Source organism: Perognathus longimembris, chromosome 23 (assembly GCF_023159225.1).
Source record: "Perognathus longimembris pacificus isolate PPM17 chromosome 23, ASM2315922v1, whole genome shotgun sequence".
Classification (NCBI taxonomy): domain Eukaryota; kingdom Metazoa; phylum Chordata; class Mammalia; order Rodentia; family Heteromyidae; genus Perognathus; species Perognathus longimembris.
In genome coordinates, this window is record NC_063183.1 from 17,330,569 (window position 1) to 17,349,997 (window position 19,429).

The 19,429-nt window shown below is 45.8% G+C and overlaps 1 protein-coding gene across 3 annotated transcripts in view; it reads left to right on the forward strand.

The window, feature by feature from the left end:
* The window catches only part of Aagab (alpha and gamma adaptin binding protein), a 37,615-nt gene extending 18,186 nt beyond the window's left edge, over window positions 1-19,429 (forward strand). The window contains exons 5-10 of one of the 3 annotated variants that reach the window (XM_048332047.1): window positions 1,036-1,119; window positions 7,687-7,769; window positions 8,765-8,861; window positions 16,987-17,091; window positions 17,538-17,587; window positions 18,234-19,429. In XM_048332047.1, coding sequence (XP_048188004.1) covers window positions 1,036-1,119; window positions 7,687-7,769; window positions 8,765-8,861; window positions 16,987-17,091; window positions 17,538-17,587; window positions 18,234-18,311 — 497 coding nt within the window. In that variant the 3' untranslated portion in view covers window positions 18,312-19,429. The remainder of the gene's footprint in view (window positions 1-1,035; window positions 1,120-7,686; window positions 7,770-8,764; window positions 8,862-16,986; window positions 17,092-17,537; window positions 17,588-18,233) is intronic. The other 2 variants (XM_048332048.1, XM_048332049.1) reach the window with 2 other exon arrangements.

The following is a 19,429-nucleotide window of genomic DNA, read 5'->3' on the forward strand; positions in this document are numbered from 1 at the left end:
AAAAGGAAAATGGACTAGGGGTATACCTCAAGTAGTCGAGCACGTGCATAACAAGCAAGCGTAAAGTCCTAAAGGTACATCTTCATTCCCATAGAATTTTGTTTGGTGTTGGTGGTACTATTTGAGATGGATCTTGCTACCTATTTTTTTTTGGGGGGGGTGGGGGGGATAGCTCTAGGCTGGCCTCAAATCATGATTCTCTTGCTATCTGCCTCTCCCAAGTACCTGGGATTACAGGGGTAATCCACTGTGCCTGGCCTCCTGTGCTTTTCTAAGAGTGTTAAATTAGTAAGTATACTTTCCTCTTCTACATGTTTAGGTCTCTTAAAACTTTGACACTAGGATTTTCTCTTCATTCTGTGGTTCTCAAGAGTCAGGATTCCACTCTTATCATTTTGCAGCCTTTGTTCCTTTGTACTGCTATTCTTTGTGCCCTTTGAGCAGTATTTTTGCATTAATTCAGTATGATCTTTTTGAAACAGTGTGTCACTATGTGATCCTGGCTAGCCTGGACCGTTCTCTGTAGTCCAGGCTGGCCTCAAACTTTGTAGTTTCCTTCCTCAGCCTCCCAAATGTTAGGATTACATACAGGCTTGTGCTACTATACCTGGCGATTGTGTGTAATCTTAAAATCAATGTTTAGACATATCATCTTTAGGGAAAGTAAAAACCTTCCTAGAATTTTTAAATAATAAAGTGTTTTCAAGTAATTTTTCTTCATCACTTACTTGCATGCAATATTCAAATGTCATGTTATTGGTTCTAGTTTTCCATTGCAGACTGCATTTTCGGTGTCTGGATCTTACACCCAAAGTATGATTCTTTCAAGAATTATGTCATTTGTAAGGCTTAACATAAATGTACCTCTTATATCTTCATCCAAACACATGTTACAGTGTGAAGTAATGAATAAGCAAGATAGTTAAGCCACAGTGTTTGAAAATATGGCTTCAGAGATATATGAACACACATATATGAATCTGTCTTATCTATAAGCATATGTATAAATACATGTTTCTTTCTCTCTCTGCTTAGATGACTTTCCCGAGTCTACAGGAGTAAAGCGAATTGTGCAAGCCTTGAATGCCAATGTCTGGTCCAATGTAGTGATGAAAAATGGTAACTAACTTCAGTCTAAAAGTAATTCCCCTCCCCCATTTGTCAAAAGTTTTAAATTATTTGGATATGGGTGGAATCATTAAGATAATCTGAAGTCATGAGATTTGTTCTAATTCACAAGTGTTGATTTGAAGAAAAGAGCCAAAAGAACATTTCCAGGGATTTTCATAGTATATGTTTAATAGTTAATTCAATGAGAATTTAGAAGTTATATTGATATGCTTACTATTTGTCTTTGGTTTTAAGAATTATCTAAAATTGTAAGATTTAGCTTCTACCTTTAAGAAGCTCTTGGTCAGGTTGGAAATAAGGCTTAGCGGTAGAGTGCTCGCCTTGATGCACGAAGCCCTGGGTTCGATTCCTCTGCACCACATAAACAGAAAAAGCCGGAAGTGGTGCTGTGGCTCAAGAGGTAGAGTGCTAGCCTTGAGCAAAAAGAAGCCAGGGACAATGCTCAGGAGGGGGAGGGGGAGGGGGAGGAGAAGCTGCTCTTGGTCTATTTGTGGTGTTCATTTGGGTAGTTTTCAAAAGCCAGGTGGAGCTGGGCATTGGTAGTTCATGCCTATAATTTTAGCTACTTAGGAAGGTAAGATCTAAGGATTTAGGTTCTAAGCCAGCCTAGGCAGGAAAGGCCATAAGACTCTTAACTCTTAATTAGCCATCAATTAAAGCTGAAAGTGGATCTGTGGCTCAAGTGATAGAGCAATAACTAGCCTTGAACAAAAAAAGCTCAGAGACGGCGTGCAGTCCCTGAGTTCAAGCCCTAGGTTCAGCACGCACAAGCCAGGTGGTTATCACACACATACACACACCAAGTAGCCATACAGGCCACCTTGATGGGTACTTTCAGAACAACCCTTACTATACTAATGTCCCTTTATTGTCATTCTCATGAAAGGACAAAAAGGTGGTTGTGCCTCACGACCCTTTTTAGTCTTAGATTGCCAGTATTATCTTTCATTTTGTCACATCAAAAGTCCTGTTACAAAGTGTTTTGCTCTCAAGGGATGATCTAGGGGTCATGTGCAAAAGCAAGCTCTTTTCTTGAGCTGCAGACCTTCCGAACGCCACCCCCCCCCCCCAAAAAAAAAAGCAAGCTCTTGTAAATAGGTTGGCTTTAAAGGCAAGGAGGAGGAGACCATTAGTAGAAGCAGCCTGATCAGTCACGGGGCTTTAGTTTTTACTTCTCTCTCCACTATTGTACTGTGTACAATATTGGTAAGCAGTATTGTACAGATAAAATTTCCAAAGGGGGCTGGGGATATGGCCTAGTGGCAAGAGAGCTTGCCTTGTATACATGAGGCCCTGGGTTCAATTCCCCAGCACCACATATACAGAAAACGGCCAGAAGTGGTGCTGTGGCTCAAGTGGCAGAGTGCTAGCCTTGAGCAAAAGGAAACCAGGGACAGTGCTCAGGCCCTGAGTCCAAGGCCCAGGACTGGCCAAAAAAAAAAAAAAAAAAAATTTCCAAAGGCCTGAGGACTTACTTTCTGCATATCTGTTGCTGTTATTTTAGCCCTAGTAATACAAGAGGTGAAGATAGGGGAGATTTCGGAGTAGAAACAATTCCTTCCTTCATCTGGCAGTGTGTGTTCCCATTATAAATGGAAAGAGCTGACCATCTATGCATTTGTGCATAAAAGTAGTAGTGTTAGTCCAGCATGCACTAGGCCCTGAATTTAGTACCCACTACTAAAAGAAAATAAATAAGTAAAAAACAAGATATGAATACTGAAAAGATCTAACAGATTTGGGGCACATAGCCATACAAATTCTTTTAGCATTTTAGGTGTTTATAGTCGTAAGGTAAAAACTTCTCTGTGTATGTAGCTAATGGTTGCAGCCTCTGTTTGGTAGTCAGTTAGGTGAGAAGCATCCCTCATACCTGTAGCATGTGCTGGGAGTTGTGGGTACAGAAGAGCCATGAGCTGTCACTCATGTCTCCAAGGACAGGCCCAAGACAAGTGCCTGGTGTATTCTCCAAAGGGCTTTTTAAGTAGTGAGGACATCACTACTACTGGGTGAAAGGCCACTGCAGGCCAGAATCATCTGGAGCATTTTCCCAGAGTAGGAAGTGGATATTTCTAATATTGGCAAGAAGAGAAGATTGAACCTTAAATGCCTGCTTTTTTTTTAATTGAAAATATTTTTAAGTAATGAGTTAAAACCTGAGGATAGTAGCCAAGTTTTTCCTCATAGTGGATCAGTATGAGCAAGGGCGCATGTGTCCTCTGGGAGACATTTGGCAGTGCTGTCAGGTAGAGACAAGAATGCACAAACTCCCACCTCTCCCCATCCCTCAGCCCCTGCTGCCCAACCCCACTCCAAAGAGTTTCCCAGCCTCAAGTGTCAGTCAGGCTGAGATTGAGAAGCCATGGCCTACCTGGACTGTTAGGAGTTTTAAGTGGCCTGAGTAAAAATCAGCCTTAGAGTCTTGTAAATGTCCCTGTAGTATGCTTTCCAGAGTACCTTATTTCACCTAACATTTTCCATTTAATAAGGTGAATAGATAGGTTCATTTATTCCTTCCTAGTCTAGTATTTTACGTCAGTAATAAACCGTATATGCTTGAGCCAATTTCAGTAGCTGCCTAATAAAGGAATCAGTCCTTTATAATAGAGATGACATTTCTATTATCTCAATCTTGGGAATTAGTCTCTAAGGAGACTAATGGTACAGTGGGTGCAGGGTCTGAGCACTGTCACTGGCTTCTTTTGCTCAAGGCTAGCATGCTACCACTTGAGTCACCACGCTACTCCCAGGCTTTTCTGTGTATGTGGTGCTGAGGAATCGAACCCAGGGCTTCATGCATGCTAGGCAAGCACTCCACCACTAAGCCACATTCCCAGCCCTCTGGGCAGAATTTTTAAAAATATTGAATCCTTTAAAGCTTTAGTGTGTAAAATATCATCCAAGTCTTTTGAGCAACATTCATGTCTAAGCACTCTGCTTTGGCTAAACAAAAATGAATTATTTGCCCAGTTGTAATATTTAAGTGTTGCTCACTTCCCTAAAATATAAGCAGTAGAACATAGTAACTCCTTTATTAGTTTACTGAATCCTCCATTGTTTATCAGAAAACACCAAGCACAAGTTTTTCCAGTTTATTAGAATTAGCCTAATACGTAACTGTAAATTCATAATCCATTTGTGACCTTTTAAAGCACTGAATTTAAAGTTCTTATTTTTTAGCTCTGTTAAGTAACTGGAAAAAAAATAAGTGCAACCAATTCAGAGTTATTATTAAGAGAGGCTAAAGAATGCTTCTAACACATAAGGCACTTTACAGCATGTTTTAGCAGCTAACTCATTTTAGAGATCAGAAAGTACAGTAATGATTAATTGATTTGTCTAAGATCATGCAGTTAAGCAGAGCCATGAATGAAATCCATCAACCCAGTTCTCTTCCTTCTGCCTTTTCATAATACAGTTGCAATGGGGGCATTAAATATTTTTTTTTGGTAAAATATACCTAACACAAATTTTTTTTTAAAAATCTGAGTAGGTGGGTAACATGGGCATGCAATAGAAAATAAGGTACAGTTTGACAGTCTGTAGTGCCAAACCTAGCTCCCTCTCCTAACTCCTGACCATCACAGCCCCCTTCTTTCAGGTAGCCACTTTAAAGGAAGAGGCACCTTAGCTGGGTACAGAGGCTCACACCTAGAATCCCAGCTTCTTAGAAAGCAGAAGTTGGCAGAGAGGATCAGAGCTCAAAGCCAACCCCAGCAAGAAGTTAGTTAGACCCCAATCTCAGTCAGTAAACCAGGTGCAGTGACGGGTACCTGTAATCTCCACTACTTGGGAGGCCATGGGTAGGAGAACAATGTCTAAGGCTAGCTTTAGGCAAAAGATGCAAAATCCTTAGGCAAAAAAGAGCTGGAAGCAAGGCTCAAGTGATAGAGCATCTGCCTAGCAAACATGAAGCCCTGACTTCAAAGCCCATTTGTGCTTGAAAACAAAACAATAATTGGATGCCAGTGGCTCATGCCTGTAATCCTAGCTACTCAGGAGGCTGAGATCTGAAGATGACAGTATGAAGCTAGCCACGGCAGAATCTGTGAGACTTTGTTTTTGTGCCTGTCCTGGGACTTGACCTCAAGGCCTGGGCACTGTCCCTGAGCTTCTTTTGCTCAAGGCTCGCACTCTAGGAATGGAACCCAGGGCTTCATGCATGGCAGTCAAGCACTCTACCACTAAGCCACATTCCTAGCCCTGTGAGACTCTTCTCTCCAGTTAACCACCAGAAAAGCTGAAGTAGAGCTGTGGTTCATGTGATACAATACCAGCCTGAGTAAAAAAAAAAAAAAACCTAAGAGCACTCAGGTCCTGAGTTCAAGCCCCAGTACCACCAAAAAACAACAGAAGGAAGCATTTAAAATAGAATGTTTGGGGGCTGGGGATATAGCCTAGTGGCAAGAGTGCCTGCCTCGGATACACGAGGCACTAGGTTCGATTCCCCAGCACCACATATACAGAAAACGGCCAGAAGCGGCGCTGTGGCTCAAGTGGCAGGGTGCTAGCCTTGAGCGGGAAGAAGCCAGGGACAGTGCTCAGGCCCTGAGTCCAAGGCCCAGGACTGGCCAAAAAAAAAAAAAAAGTGTGCAGATAATGTTGAATTGCATTATTCTTGAGTTGCAGTCTGACCTGCCACACTTAGGGAATGCCCAAGAGAAAATAAGACAAGCTGAGGATTTGGAACACAATGAGATTTATGAAATGGAACTTGAAAATTACTAAACTCCAAGTTCTTTCCAGTAATAGAATTAAGGACTACCTTGCAGTAGTAGTTGATCACACTGTTGTTGCCTTTTGTACAAAGATCTCTCCTGTATCTTCCTATAAGTGAAATCCCTGTGTTAAGTCTTGCATACATGCAAGCAACTGCTTCTAAACCACATTGACCACAAGGAGGAACAGTGTCATGGTTGAGTAAACACCCTCGTACTCTGAAAGTGTCAGTGCAGGATACAGCCTAGGTCTGTGTCCCACCGAGCTTGGGGAGCTTTAGTGCCCTGTATTCAGCCAAAGCACAGCCAGGTGCAACCACACTGCGGCTGTCAAGGCTGCATGACATGGAAAGTAGTGGGCAGCAGCTTGCTGCCCGGCCCTGGCTTGATGGCTGCATCTTCCCTCCTTGACCCTTAAGGAGAGAGGTCAAGCTCCGGCTAAAGGCCAGGAGGTCCCAAGTGCGGGTTTCATCCCTCCTTGAAAGGCTATAGTTTGTGAGTGAATGACAAGAAGGCTCCCATGCAAGGAAAAAGGGCGTCGGAAGTTTTAGATGGCTTAGAGGAAGAGATGAAAATGGACTGAGGAAGGGGATGGGGAGGACCAGGGAGAGGAGAGGAAGTTGTGGGGTTTTTTTTAGAGTTCTTTGACAGGATTACTGTTAGACTCTTGGGATCTTGCTTCCAAGTTCTACTGTAAAGTGTGTTTCTCAAACCTCTGGTCCTGGGGAATGCTGAGGTTCTTAGGCCCCTGCCCTAAGATAGTGACTCTCAAGTAGAGTCCTTGAGTCCTGGGATGATTTAGGGAACCTCTCTGGACCAGGGCTCTGATGCTTTCATCAGTTCCAGACATTCTGCTCAGATTTGTCCTCGGCTATGATAGAATCATCCAGGATGAGAATCCTTTACTGTGGATGGCTCATTCATATCAAGATTAGAGCTTTATTTCAGATAGAATGCATGTTCTTTTTACCTGATAATGCCTCAAGTTGACTTTTTTAAATGTTCCTGTTTAAAACACATTAATTCATAGTGACTTAAAGCATCAGTGCTATTAATCTTTGCAAGTGGAAACGCAAAATGGCCTCTTCTTCTTTTTGGTGGTACTGGGGGTTGACCTCCAAGCCTTGAGGCTAAGCAGGTGATCTATCTCTTGAGCCACACTCCCAACCATTTTTGCCTTTGTTATTTCTTAGAAGCCAGTCCAGACTGCCATCTGCCTCTGTATACTTCCCATGTAGCTAGGATGACAGGCACACACTGCTGTGTCCAGCTATTGAGTAGGGAGTGTGGGATTTGTGCCTGGAATGGCTTTCACCCTCAATCTCTGCCTCCTAAGTAGCTAGGATTACAGATAGGAGCATCCAGTGCCTAGCTAGAGTGGCCTTTGTTTAATGGCCCCACAACAATGGTTATTTTTTATCTAGATTATAATATTCTTTGACTAAAATAAGTTATTCAGTGACTTGAACTTCAGGCCTCAGTGTCTCAACTTGGCTTTTTTTTTGTACTTTATCACTTATGTCTCCAGCCCAGCTTTTTGCCAACTAAGTGAAGATGAGAGTCTCACAGACTCTCTGCCCAGAAGGGCTTTAAACTGCAGTCCTCTGATCTCAGCCCCCTTAAGTAGCTAGGATTTTAGTCATAAGCCACAGTAATCATGCACGGTAATTTTAATAATTTAAAATGTAAATGACAGCTATGGGCATGACTCAGGTGGTTAGAGCTTGCGAAGTCAAGCTTGAGACCCTGGGTTCAACCCCTAGTACTTAGGGGGGGGAAACAAAAGCAAAATGTCAATAGAAGAAGATTCAGTGACTGTTTGTCTGTTTCTTTTCAGATAGGAACCAGGGCTTTAGCCTTCTCAACTCCTTGGCTGGAACAAACCATAGCATTGGGTCAGTGGACCCCTGTCACTCAGAGGTAAAGATTTTCTTGGATCTTTTCTCTTCTTAGGCTTTGATTTCTATTTAAGAAGTGGCAGAGAGTATTAAAAAAAATAGATGACAGAAGAATGTACAATAGCCCGGTAGCCCTGGTTGTGGTTGAGAGAAGGCTACTTTAGCCCTGAGAAAGCCGTCAGCCCTTTCAAGAGGTCTGCATTGAGCTCTTCTGTGTTTTTTGCTAGAGACCTTTTCGAAAGAATGGTAGAGTTTCCAGGAAGCATACACTTGCCTACAGATCTTAAGTAGGAAATAAAATTGGAGGTCCTTTTTCAGTATTTCTTGGATTTTCAAGCTTGTCCCAGACTGTTGATCCCTCCTGGGAACGTGCTGACAGCGCAGTTTCACCACGGGTGCTCAGGTCTCGGGTGGAGGTTCACCTGGCTCAGCATACTGGAGCCGAGAGCAGGGCCAGCGCCCCGAGCACTGCCTGCCGCGCTGTCCTCGCCAGGATCGTTATCATCAGCCACTTGTGTTGGAGGTGCATTTTCACCATGGATCTGAAAACCATGTTTTCATAGCCTGTAGCAAAATTGTAACATTTCCTTGCCTCCCCCCCCAGGGGAAAATACTTGTGAATTAGTGACCTTTTTTTGTCGGTTGTAGGGCTTGAACTCAGGGCCTGGGTGCTGTACCTAAGTTTTTTTTGTTTTTTGTTTTTTGTTTTTTTTGCTCTACCACTTGAGCCACAGTGTTACTTCCAGTTTTCTGGTGGTTAATTAGAGATAAGAGTCTCGTGGACTTTCTTGCCTCAGCTAGCTTTGAACCACAATCCTAAGATTTCAGCCTCCTGAGTAGCTAAGATCATTACAGGCTTGAGCTCCCAGTGCCTTTTATGGTGAAATGTGATCTTGCTCCTTTTCTTCCCTTGTCTTTAGCTATATACTGTGTCTAGCCAGCCAGTGTGAGCCTTTTTGTATGATCTCTGCAGTAGCCCACTGTTAACCTGTTGCTAATGCGTCTTTACCTTCCCAGCAGCCTCATTTGCCAGGAGCAGAGAGGACAGACTCAGGTCTGGGCCAGCGGGGTGGTGCGAGTAGCACAGCCGAAGCCCAGGTGGACAGCATTGTGGGTAAGCTCCTTCCACAGCCACAGAGATCACTGTGGCCATAGATAATGGGCAGGAGTTATTTGGAGAGGTGGGGCGGGTTGGAGAGTGCAGGCTTTAAACATGGAGTGTTGTGCCAAGTCGCAAGATGACCACCAAGAAGGCCACCGAGACTCAGACATTCCGAAATGCAAAAGCAAGGCAAGGCTTTATTCAAGCGAGCTGCAACTAGGGCCTCATCCTCCCCACCGACACAGCGGAGGTTAGGAGGAAGCCCCGAGCTGTGATTACACAGGGCTTATAAAGGCAAAAAACAAAGTTACAACAATCAGGTGTTCAAGCAAGCAAGATTAGGACACAGGTACAAATCTGATTGGCTCAGGGCTCGAGGCACTCTGGGGGCAGTCAGAGTTAAGCATTCCCAGCGGTTAGACTTCTTGACCGACTGGGCCCTAATGGGCTTGTCCTGGGTTTGCTCACAGGGCCTGCCTATCTCAGGTTCACGTGGTAAAGTGGGGCCTGACTTCAAAGTCTGGCACTTCATTTCCTCCTTTTCTCTTTGGTACCTTGGGAGCCAATCATGGCTCCATTCTGTCCATTTCAATGGCTTGCATGTCTAGGGGATGATATAGAGATAAGGCATGGGCCAATAGGGCCCAAAGTAGTAACCAAAAACAACTCTGGGGGCTGGGGATATGGCCTAGTGGCAAGAGTGCCTGCCTCGGATACATGAGGCCCTGGGTTCGATTCCCCAGCACGACATAGCCAGAAGCGGCGCTGTGGCTCAAGTGGCAGAGTACTAGCCTTGAGCAAAAAGAAGCCAGGGACAGTGCTCAGGCCCTGAGTCCAAGGCCCAGGACTGGCCAAAACAAAACAAAACTCTGGTCCCTTGGTTTTAAGGGGGGGCTGATGGGTGAAGATCATCCATCTTCTGTAGCTTCTTCAGGCTGACTGAGGGGCATTGACCTTACCTAGCCAGGAACCTATAGCCTTAGTCTACTTCACCAAGGGACTGCAGGATTACTGCAAACTGAAAATTAACTTTCAGCTATGCAGATTTACCATTAGCTGTATAGTGTTTAGTATCCAAATGTAAGCAACAAAATAATACATAAACTTCTCAGCTGTGCTCTAAGGGTTGGGTGGCTATACCCATATTCCTGAGCAAGCCCAAAACTACCTAAAATAAGGGGGTCACCTCACTTTGGAGTGAGCTGCCAAAGTAACAACACTAGCCAGGGTAGTAGAAGACAAAAAGAAAATTATAACAATGTTCAGTTTAACTTTTTCTTGAGGCGAAGGCGGCTGAGTCGGGTGCTTAGAGACCTCCCATGTTCCACCACGGTAGTCGTCGTCCAGAGCAAAGGGGTCAGCTAGCCTGGCGTGGGAGCAATGGACCCAAGTGGCAATGCCGTCTACCTTGAGGGCGGTGGGAGTAGTCAGTAGCACCACATATGGTCCCTTCCACCGTGGTTCTAGGGATTTGGGGTTATGCCTCCAGACGAACACCCAGTCCCCTGGTCTGAATAAATGGGGGGTAGGGACAGAAGCAGAATCATATAATGCTTTAAGTTGGGGCCACATATTCTTGTGCACGAGCTGCAAATAATCAAATTTACACAAAAATTCAGCATCATCCAAATCAGCAAGCAATTCAGTCTGAAGGCTAGGGATAATGGGCGGGGGGTAACCGTACATTATTTCAAAAGGAATAAAGCCAAGCTTTTAGGGAGAATTTCTTACTCTAAGCAGAGCAAAAGGAAGGAGTGACACCCAGTCTGCGCCAGTCTCTAAGGCCAGTTTAGTCAAGGTCTCTTTTAGAGTCCGATTCATTCTCTCTACCTGTCCTGAACTCGGGTCTGTAAGCACAATGCAATTTCCAATCCGTCCCCAGTGCAGCGGCTATTCCCTCACTTACTTTTGAGATGAAGGCCGGTCCGTTGTTCGACCCAATGGTGGATGGGAAGCCATACCTGGGTAGGATTTCTTCCAGGATCTTCTTAGCCACTACATTCGCAGTCTCATGCTTTGTTGGATAGGCTTCAACCCATCCTGAAAAGGTGTCTACAAAAACTAGCAAATATTTGTATCCAAATTTTCCAGGTTTAATTTCTGTGAAATCTACTTCCCAATACACACCTGGCCTATCCCCACGGAGGCAAGCTCCTTTAGTAACTTGTTGATTGAGGGCATTGGTGAGCTGACAGGCCTTGCAATTTTTAACAATATTTTCAGTAAGTTGATCTCCTTGTCTAATTTTTACTTTGGAGTGTCGGAGCAAGTCCTGCATCCTTCGGGTTCCCATGTGAGAGGCTCGGTGGATTCTCTTAAGGATCCCTTTACCCAGCCCTTGTGGCAAGATAAGTTTCCCTTCACAAGTTTTCCACCAGTCATTGTTTCCTTCTCTGTCCGGGGTTTTATGGGCCATGGGAATCCTCCCCATCCACTCCAAGTCTTCCTGGGAATACTGGGGCAGAGGAGGCAAAGCTCGTGGCCCTGGGTCTACTAAAGTCAATACTTCTGCTCTGGGCTGAAGGGCTGCTTCCTTAGCTGCCTGGTCGGCCAGATTATTCCCTCTAGTCACTGAATCAACTCCCTTTTGATGACCCGGACAGTGCATTAATGGCAATTTTTGCTGGTTCCCATAAGGCCCGGATGAGACTTAAAGTCTCCTGCTTGTTTCTAATGGTCTTTCCTTCGGCTCTCAGTAGCCCTCTCTCTTGGTAGATGGCTCCATGGATGTGTACGGTGGCAAAAGCATACCGGCTGTCTGTATAGATGTTTAGTCTCTTTCCTTTTCCCATCTGTAAAGCTTTTGTTAGTGCCACTAGTTCTGCTCTTGGTGCAGAAGTTCCCTGGGGGAGTGCCTCCGCCCATACTCAGTGTCTGTAGTAACCGCCGCACCCACATAGCTTTTTCCATCCCGAATGAAGCTGCTGCCATCGGTGAACCAGGTGTGCTCTGCATGTGATAGCGGCAAAGCCAGCAGGTCTGGCTGGAGGCTATGTGTTTGGGCCAGGATCTGCTCACAATCATGCAGGGGCGCTTCCAGATCCGGATCCCGCAGCAGAGTTGCTGGGTTTAATGCTGTAGGTACACAGAAGCTGATACGTGCCGGGCTAAGTAACAAGGTCTGGTAGTGGACCATGCGGGCATTGCTCATCCACCGGTCGGACGGTTGTTGTAGCACCCCCTCTAGAGCGTGTGGAGTGGCCACAGTCAGGTTCTGTCCCAGAATCAACTTATCTGCATCTTCTACCAAGAGGGCTACTGCAGCTATTATTCTTAAGCATGGAGGCCACCCAGCAGCAACAGGATCCAATTTCTTTGACAAGTAGGCGACTGGTCGTTTCCAGGGCCTAATTGGCTGGATGAGCACTCCTTTTGCTATTCCTTTCTTTTCAGCCACGAACAATGTGAATGGTTTATTCACGTCAGGTAGGCCTAAAGCAGGGGCTTCCAGAAGGCTTTTCTTGATTGTCTCAAAGGCTTTTTGCATCTGCTCAGTCCAGTGAAATTCTGGGAGGTTTTTGGTGGCTTCATATAGAGGCTTGGCCATCTCTGCGAACCCAGGTATCCACAGCCGGCAAAAGCCCGCTGTTCCCAGGAACTCTGACTTGTCTGGCTGACTTAGGCACAGGGATTTTCAGCACAGTCTCTTTACGTGCATCTGACAGCCAACGCTTGCCCTCTTTCAATATGAAGCCCAGACTTCAGGTTTACAAATTTGTGCCTTTTTAATGGAGGCCCTATAGCCCAAATTGCCAAGAGTCTTTAAGAGCCTAGTTGTTCCCTTTAGACAGCTATTTTTGTCTGGAGCGGCTATTAATAAATCATCTACATATTGCAATAGACTTATTCCAGTATTTTTGGAGCGGTACTCAGGTCTTCATGTAACGCCTCATCAAAGATGGTAGGCGAATTCTTGAATCCTTGAGGCAGCCTGGTCCAGGTCAATTGACCTCTTATCCTGATTTCAGGGTCGTGCCAAGTAAATGCAAAGTAGCTTTGGCTCTGTGGGGCTAAAGGCAGGCTAAAGAAAGCATCCTTTAGATCCAACACAGTATACCACGCATGGCTCGGTGACAGGGAGCTCAGCAGGGTATACGGCTTTGGGACTGTTGGATGAATGTCCATTACTCTCTTGTTAACTTCTCTCAAGTCTTGCACTGGTCTGTAATCATTAGAATTAGGCTTTTTTACAGGCAACAGTGGAGTATTCCAGGCTGACTGGATGGGCTTTAGAACTCCTAAATCTAGCAATTTTCTGATGTGAGGAGTGATCCCCTTCTTTGCTTCTAGTGACATAGGGTACTGGCAAACTCTTACTGGGTCGGCCCCGGCTTTGAGTTCCACAAAGATTGGAGGATGATGTTTTGCCAGTCCCATTCCCCGTTTCTGCCCATGCTTGGGGAAACGCCCGTAGCCACTCATTTTCCGGAGATTCAGGCTTGGGATGCTGGTATAGCCTATACTCTTCTTCTAACTTGCTAGTTATTAATAAGTACACTAACAGGCTTTTCTCTTGAGTTCGTCACAGAAGCCCCACTGCCTATGAACTGTATCTGAGCTTTCATTTTTGTTAAGAGGTCACGTCCAAGCAATGGATAGGGGCAGTCAGGGATGACTGTGGGTTACCTGGCCCGTTCCCAAATCCACTGTTCTTCGAGTAGTCCATTGATAGGGTTTAGTGCCCGTCGCACCTTGGACCCATGTTGTTTTAGTGGATATCGGCCCTCTCAGGGCTCGTAATACTTAATTTTCTGCTCCTGTATCTACCATGAACATGACTGGATTCCCCTCCACTTTCATCCTGGGCTCAGGGTGGGGGTCTGAGCCCCGACTCCCTCAGTCACTGTCCTCAGCTAACTTTAAGGCTGCCAACACTCTTTTCTGTTTTTCCGTTTTCTTGGCTAGGTCTAGGCAGTTTTGGATCCAATGCCCCTCCTTCTTGCAATAGGCACATTGATTCTTCCCCATTCTTGATTGGGGTTTGGGTTCCTGCTCCTTACTTAGAGAGGAGGACTGTCTAAAGTTTCCTGCCTGCACAGAGGTCAGGATTTCCCTGAGGTCCTTCTTGTATTGTGCCTGTTGTCTAGCCAGACTCCTTTCCTGTCTTTGTTCTCCTGTTTCTCTCTTATTATAAACCTTTTCCGCCACTGCTACTAGATCCCTAACAGATTTTTCACCAAGCCTGTCTAGAGCCTGCAATTTCTGCTTTATGTCCGGTGCGGCTTGATTTACGTAGGCAAGTATCATCTGAACAGATTCCTGGGTGTATTGTCTAAAGGCTTCCATGAGCCGCTCAAGGTATGCTGCCGGACTTTCACTTTCTCCCTGTCTGATATCATAAACTTTGGCTATATTGGTAGGTCGGCGAGCCGCCGCCTTGAGACCTGCCAGCAGAGCCTGGCGATAGACAAGGAGTCGCTCCCTACCTTCAGCCGTATTGTAGTCCCATGCTGGTCGGGTCTCGGGAAAATAGGTGTCAATCAAGGCAAGATTCATGATGGGTGCTCCGGTGGGGCCGGGGATAAGTCTCTGGGCCGCTTCTTGGATACGCTCTCTCTCCTCAGTGGTGAAAAGGACCTGTAAAAGCTGTCTACAATCATCCCAAGTGGGCTGGTGAGTGAAAAGTATGGTTTCAAGCAAGCGAGTTAAATCCTGGGGTTTTTTTCAGAAAAGGGGGCATTTTGGGCACACCAGTTGTAAAGATCACTAGTAGAAAATGGCCAGTATTGGTCTCTCTTTTCACCCTGTGTCTTTGGAATGAATATTGGGGTAGGGGAAGAAGTGGAGAAGGGAGTCAGTAAGAAAGGCCGAACCCATGCTGGAGTGTCCTTGTCAACTAGTTCCCTCCAGGGGTCTATATAAGGAATCTGGTCTAGATAGCCTGAACGAGGGGCTTAGATCAGGCTTTGTAAAGTACTGATCTTAACTATATTAAAGCTCCCCTCAGGTGGCCAATTAGCTCGCTCAAAGGTGGGCCATTCTGACTTACACAGGGTGATCCATTTTTCCTCAAGGGTCACACCTCTGTTCTCAGCTATTTCCTTGACTTCCCTCCAGTGAGCTAGGGTCAAATCTAGGGGGCTAGATGGAGATCCCCAAGATAGAACATTACCCATAGATCTGATCAGATGTTTAGTTCAGAAGGCTAAAAAAAACAAACAAAAAAACCAACAACACACAGGCCTGAGAATAAGAAAAGCTATGAGTTGGAGATCTCCTAGGTTGGCCCACAAGCCTCCTCCTGCTAAGCAGCAGGAGCAGACCTAAGTTGGCCCAACCTCCCACAAGGGTGCAGGAGGAGTGGACCCAAGTGGACTCAGAGAGTCTGGGGCGTCCCCCAGTCTCCCCAGCATTGCCGAGTAAGCGCGTCCGCTTCGACAACCCCTTAAAGAACCCCTTTAAGCAAAAGCAAAACAGACAGACAGACAAATTACAGGACAAGACAAACAAATGAGAGCGCTGTTTCTTTACCTTTGGAGTCTGGGGTCTCGGGGGTCTCTGGGGCGATCCTGGACGAAACCCCAAATGTTGCGCCAAGTCGCAAGACGACCACCAAGAAGGCCACCGAGACTCAGACGTTCCGAAATGCAAAAGCAAGGCAAGGCTTTATTCAAGCGAGCTGCAACTAGGGCCTCATCCTCCCCACCGACACAGCGGAGGTTAGGAGGAAGCCCCGAGCTGTGATTACACAGGGCTTATAAAGGCAAAAAACAAAGTTACAACAATCAGGTGTTCAAGCAAGCAAGATTAGGACACAGGTACAAATCTGATTGGCTCAGGGCTCGAGGCACTCTGGGGGCAGTCAGCGTTAAGCATTCCCAGAGGTTAGAGTTCTTGACCGACTGGGCCCTAATGGGCTTGTCCTGGGTTTGCTCACAGGGCCTGCTTATCTCAGGTTCGCGTGGTAAAGTGGGGTTCGCCTGGTAAAGTGGGGCCTGACTTCAAAGTCTGGCACTTCAGAAGGGAAGAAAATAGGATATCCTAAGTGAATGTGAGTCCTTGCCCATGGTGGTCGATAAGAGTCTCACAGGCTTTTCTGCCCCCACTTGCTTCCAACGGTGATCCTCAGATCTCAGCCTCCTAAGTAGCTAGAATTACAGGCTTGAGTCACCATACCAGGCCTATGAGACTCTTATCTCCACTAAGGTACCAAAAAAGCCAGAAGTAGAGATGTGGCTCAAGTGGTAGGATGTTAGTCTTGAGCAAAAGAAGCTTAGGAATGGCTCCCAGGCCATGAGTTCAAGCCCCAGGACTGGCCAAAAAAACAAAAAAAAAGTGGTGGGCCTAGGCTAGAGAAGGGGTTACAATCTGAATAAAATCTAACTTTGAGGAAGAAGTCACGCAGACACAGTAAAGGATATACAGTAAAGAAATAAGAATTTGAGTCCGCTCCACCTCTGAACTGCTTGCTGTAATGTAGGTGAGCTCACTTTTTAGATGGGGATTTGTTTTCATCTTTAACTCGTGGATGGTGGTGTCTGTCCTAGTTGGTTTATAGAGTAGTTTATTATTTGTTGGCATGTCAGTAGTGGAGACGAACAGACTTGTGAAGTGGAACGTGAGTCTTGAATCAGCACACCTGATTCAGCCTGGAGTGAGCGTGGCCCTTAGAGCTGTCCACTGAGCCGCTGTAACAGAGAGCACGTGACTTCCCTTCTGAGCCATCCTTTTCTTACTTATAAAGAGGAAATGACAAGCTGGGCCCTGGTGGCACGCCTCTGTAATCCCAGCCACTCAGGAGACCCAGATCTGCACATGGAGGCTTAAAGCCAGCCAGCCTAGGCAAGAAAGTCCTTAAGACTCTTAGCTCTTAATTAACCAGCAAAAGGCCAGAAGTGGAGCTGTGGCTCAAGTTGCTCCAGCCTTGAGCATGAATGTTCAGAGACAGCACCCAAGCAGAATTCAAGTCCCAGGACTGACATTAAAAAAGTGAAAGGACAGACATAGTGTTCCTTACATAACCCGAGTAAACTATGACTCATTTCTGGGAAACCTAGCACAGTGAGGTTTTAACAACTATAACGTCGACACATATCAAATGCTCCACCATCAGCCTGCATCAAAGCCAGCATTGATTGCCTTCGCCATCATATATATTACACATATATAAATAACTTGTGATGGATTCTTCTTTCAGATCCCATGTTAGATCTGGATATTCAGGAATTAGCCAGTCTTACCACTGGAGGAGGAGATTTGGAGAATTTTGAGAGACTATTTTCAAAGTTAAAGGAAATGAAAGGTAATGTATTCCATGTGTCAAACCTATTTGCATCCCGATGTCCATTTACTCTATCTAGTGGGCTTATATTCTGTTACTGCTAGATTGGATTCTGAGCTCTTGTCTCAGCTGCCTCAGAAAATGCCTCTTCTTGGGACTGTCTCATCCTCTGTCAGGGGGCAAAATCCCCTTTCTTCATTCTCCTTTTCCTTTCCCTTCTTCTTGAGCCCCCACCTCCCCACTTTCTTTCACTATCTCATTAGCACAGCATCTGTAAGACCCCACCATTTTATTCACCTCATTCCCATCTGGCAAACTTGGGAGGCTGAGCTTCCTAACAGCCGCAGTGGCTACATCATAAGCGTGTCTTTGAAACCCATCTCCCGTCTTCTAGTGTTGGAACACCTATACATCCCAGACTCTCCATTGCCATTAGACAAATTTCTCAAGATATATTTTCCCCCTAGACAAAGCCGCGACGCTTCCTCACGAGCAAAGAAAGTTGCATGCAGAAAAGGTGAGCTCAACAGTCGGGTATTTATTGAGTGTCTACAAAAGCCCCATTGCTTTTCATAATATAATTGTATAATAATGTAATTACCTATCACATGTGCGCACTTCTGAAGCCTCTCTGCATGAGCTCTTCATTGGACTAACTTACACCTAGTTGAACACAGAAGTAAAACAGTTACTAAAATCAAACTAAGATATCTCAAATGTATGTTGATTTATATTGGGACTTCATTGAAAAAGATGTCTGCCTTTCTGACTATTGGTCTAGACCCAGTCTTAGTTGTGTTTTATTGTTACCATCATAGCACATGTTCTTGACAGGAAACTTACGCTGTCAGTCCATTAGATGTCCAGTTTGTTTTTAGACATTGAGGCCCACAGTGCGTGTGTTCTCTTGCTTCTTTATAATGAAGCTGCATATCCTTATCCATCTCGTTTGTATGAAGCTCTGATCATGTCCCGATCGTGTCCCTAGCATAATGCTGATGTGGACATCCTGGGTCAAAGGTACTCGAGGGTTTCGGTACCTGTTGCTGGAGGGCCGCGTGGAGACTTTTAGACTTCCTTGAGCTCAAGGTGTGATGCATGAAACACACTGAAAATCAGGCAGCAGATGTTGCCTAAAACTTGTTGCGTGCTTCTCTCCACAGGTGGCCAAAGCGTTTTGGATGGCAATCGGGGGAGACAGAGATGAAATTGAAGGCCTTTCTTCTGACGAAGAGCACTAAGTTACCCCTGCTCGGTTTAACTAACAGATGCTCAGCATTCTTCACCTGAGACTCTGCCCGACTCAAGTCAGTCACAATGGGCCAAGATTCTGCTCTCGTGTTGGCCGCCTGCCTGGTTTTTAGGGTCCCCTTGGTTTTAGCTTTGAATGGGGAATTAAAGAAAAATCTTTTCTCTTTCAACGGGAGGGAGTGAGAAGTATCCGGGAAATAACGTGAATGTTTCTCAAATGCTGTTTTTGTTTTAGGAATGGGAGTAGAATGAATCCCGGAGGTCTGTGAGTTCATTCCAGCCATTCCTGCCAGCTTTTTATAGCATTCCCACATTCGCATTTAATTGCGAACAACTGTGGGCAGTTTTTCCTTGGTGGGAGATTTTGTCCCCGTTCAAGGAGGTTGCACCTCGAGCTGTGCCGCTTTTGGGGTTATAAAGGAGGCGCTCCTGAGTGTGCTGGGGAGGGAGGAGGCAGGCAGGCAAAAACTCAGTGGCCCACAAATTTGTCTCCAACCAAAACAATGCTCTGGGCATTGCTTTTGAAGTTTCTGAGCTCAGGCTACAAAGAATTGAAAAACCACCGTGTATTTTTAGACTGTAAAGTGAGGCAAAGGTTTCCTGCTGTGGTAGGGATAAAACAAACCCTCTCTTGAGTTGCTGGGGGTGGGGACGGGGAGGGGGCAGAGGGAGGGCACTGAGTGTGAGAGAGAAGACCCAGGGCGCCCTTGGGAGACAGTGAGCACACATTAAATGAGCTCATGGTGAGGCCCTCTCCTGCCCGAGCCTTCTCCAAGGAGAAGACTCCATTTGAGATGCCAGCGCAGTGGCGCCCCGAGCACTAGGCAAGTGTCCCCTGTGTCTGAGAGCCAAACAGAGATGGTTGCCAAAATAGTAGCACGGAGCGGCAGGAGAGGGTGTGGCGCGCTCGGCAGTGCAAGTCCTGCGCGCCTCATTTTACTCCCAGGGCCGCTGGCTGCTCCCTGCCCTTCAGCGCTGCCCCCAAGCGAGTCCCCCCTGCCTTCTTTCCCCCATGTCCTGTTTGAGTCAGCCCCAGAGAAGCTCATCTCGAAAAGGAAAGTTTTTAAAGACCAGTGGAAAGTGCCACAAATAAAATCCTGGTTCCATC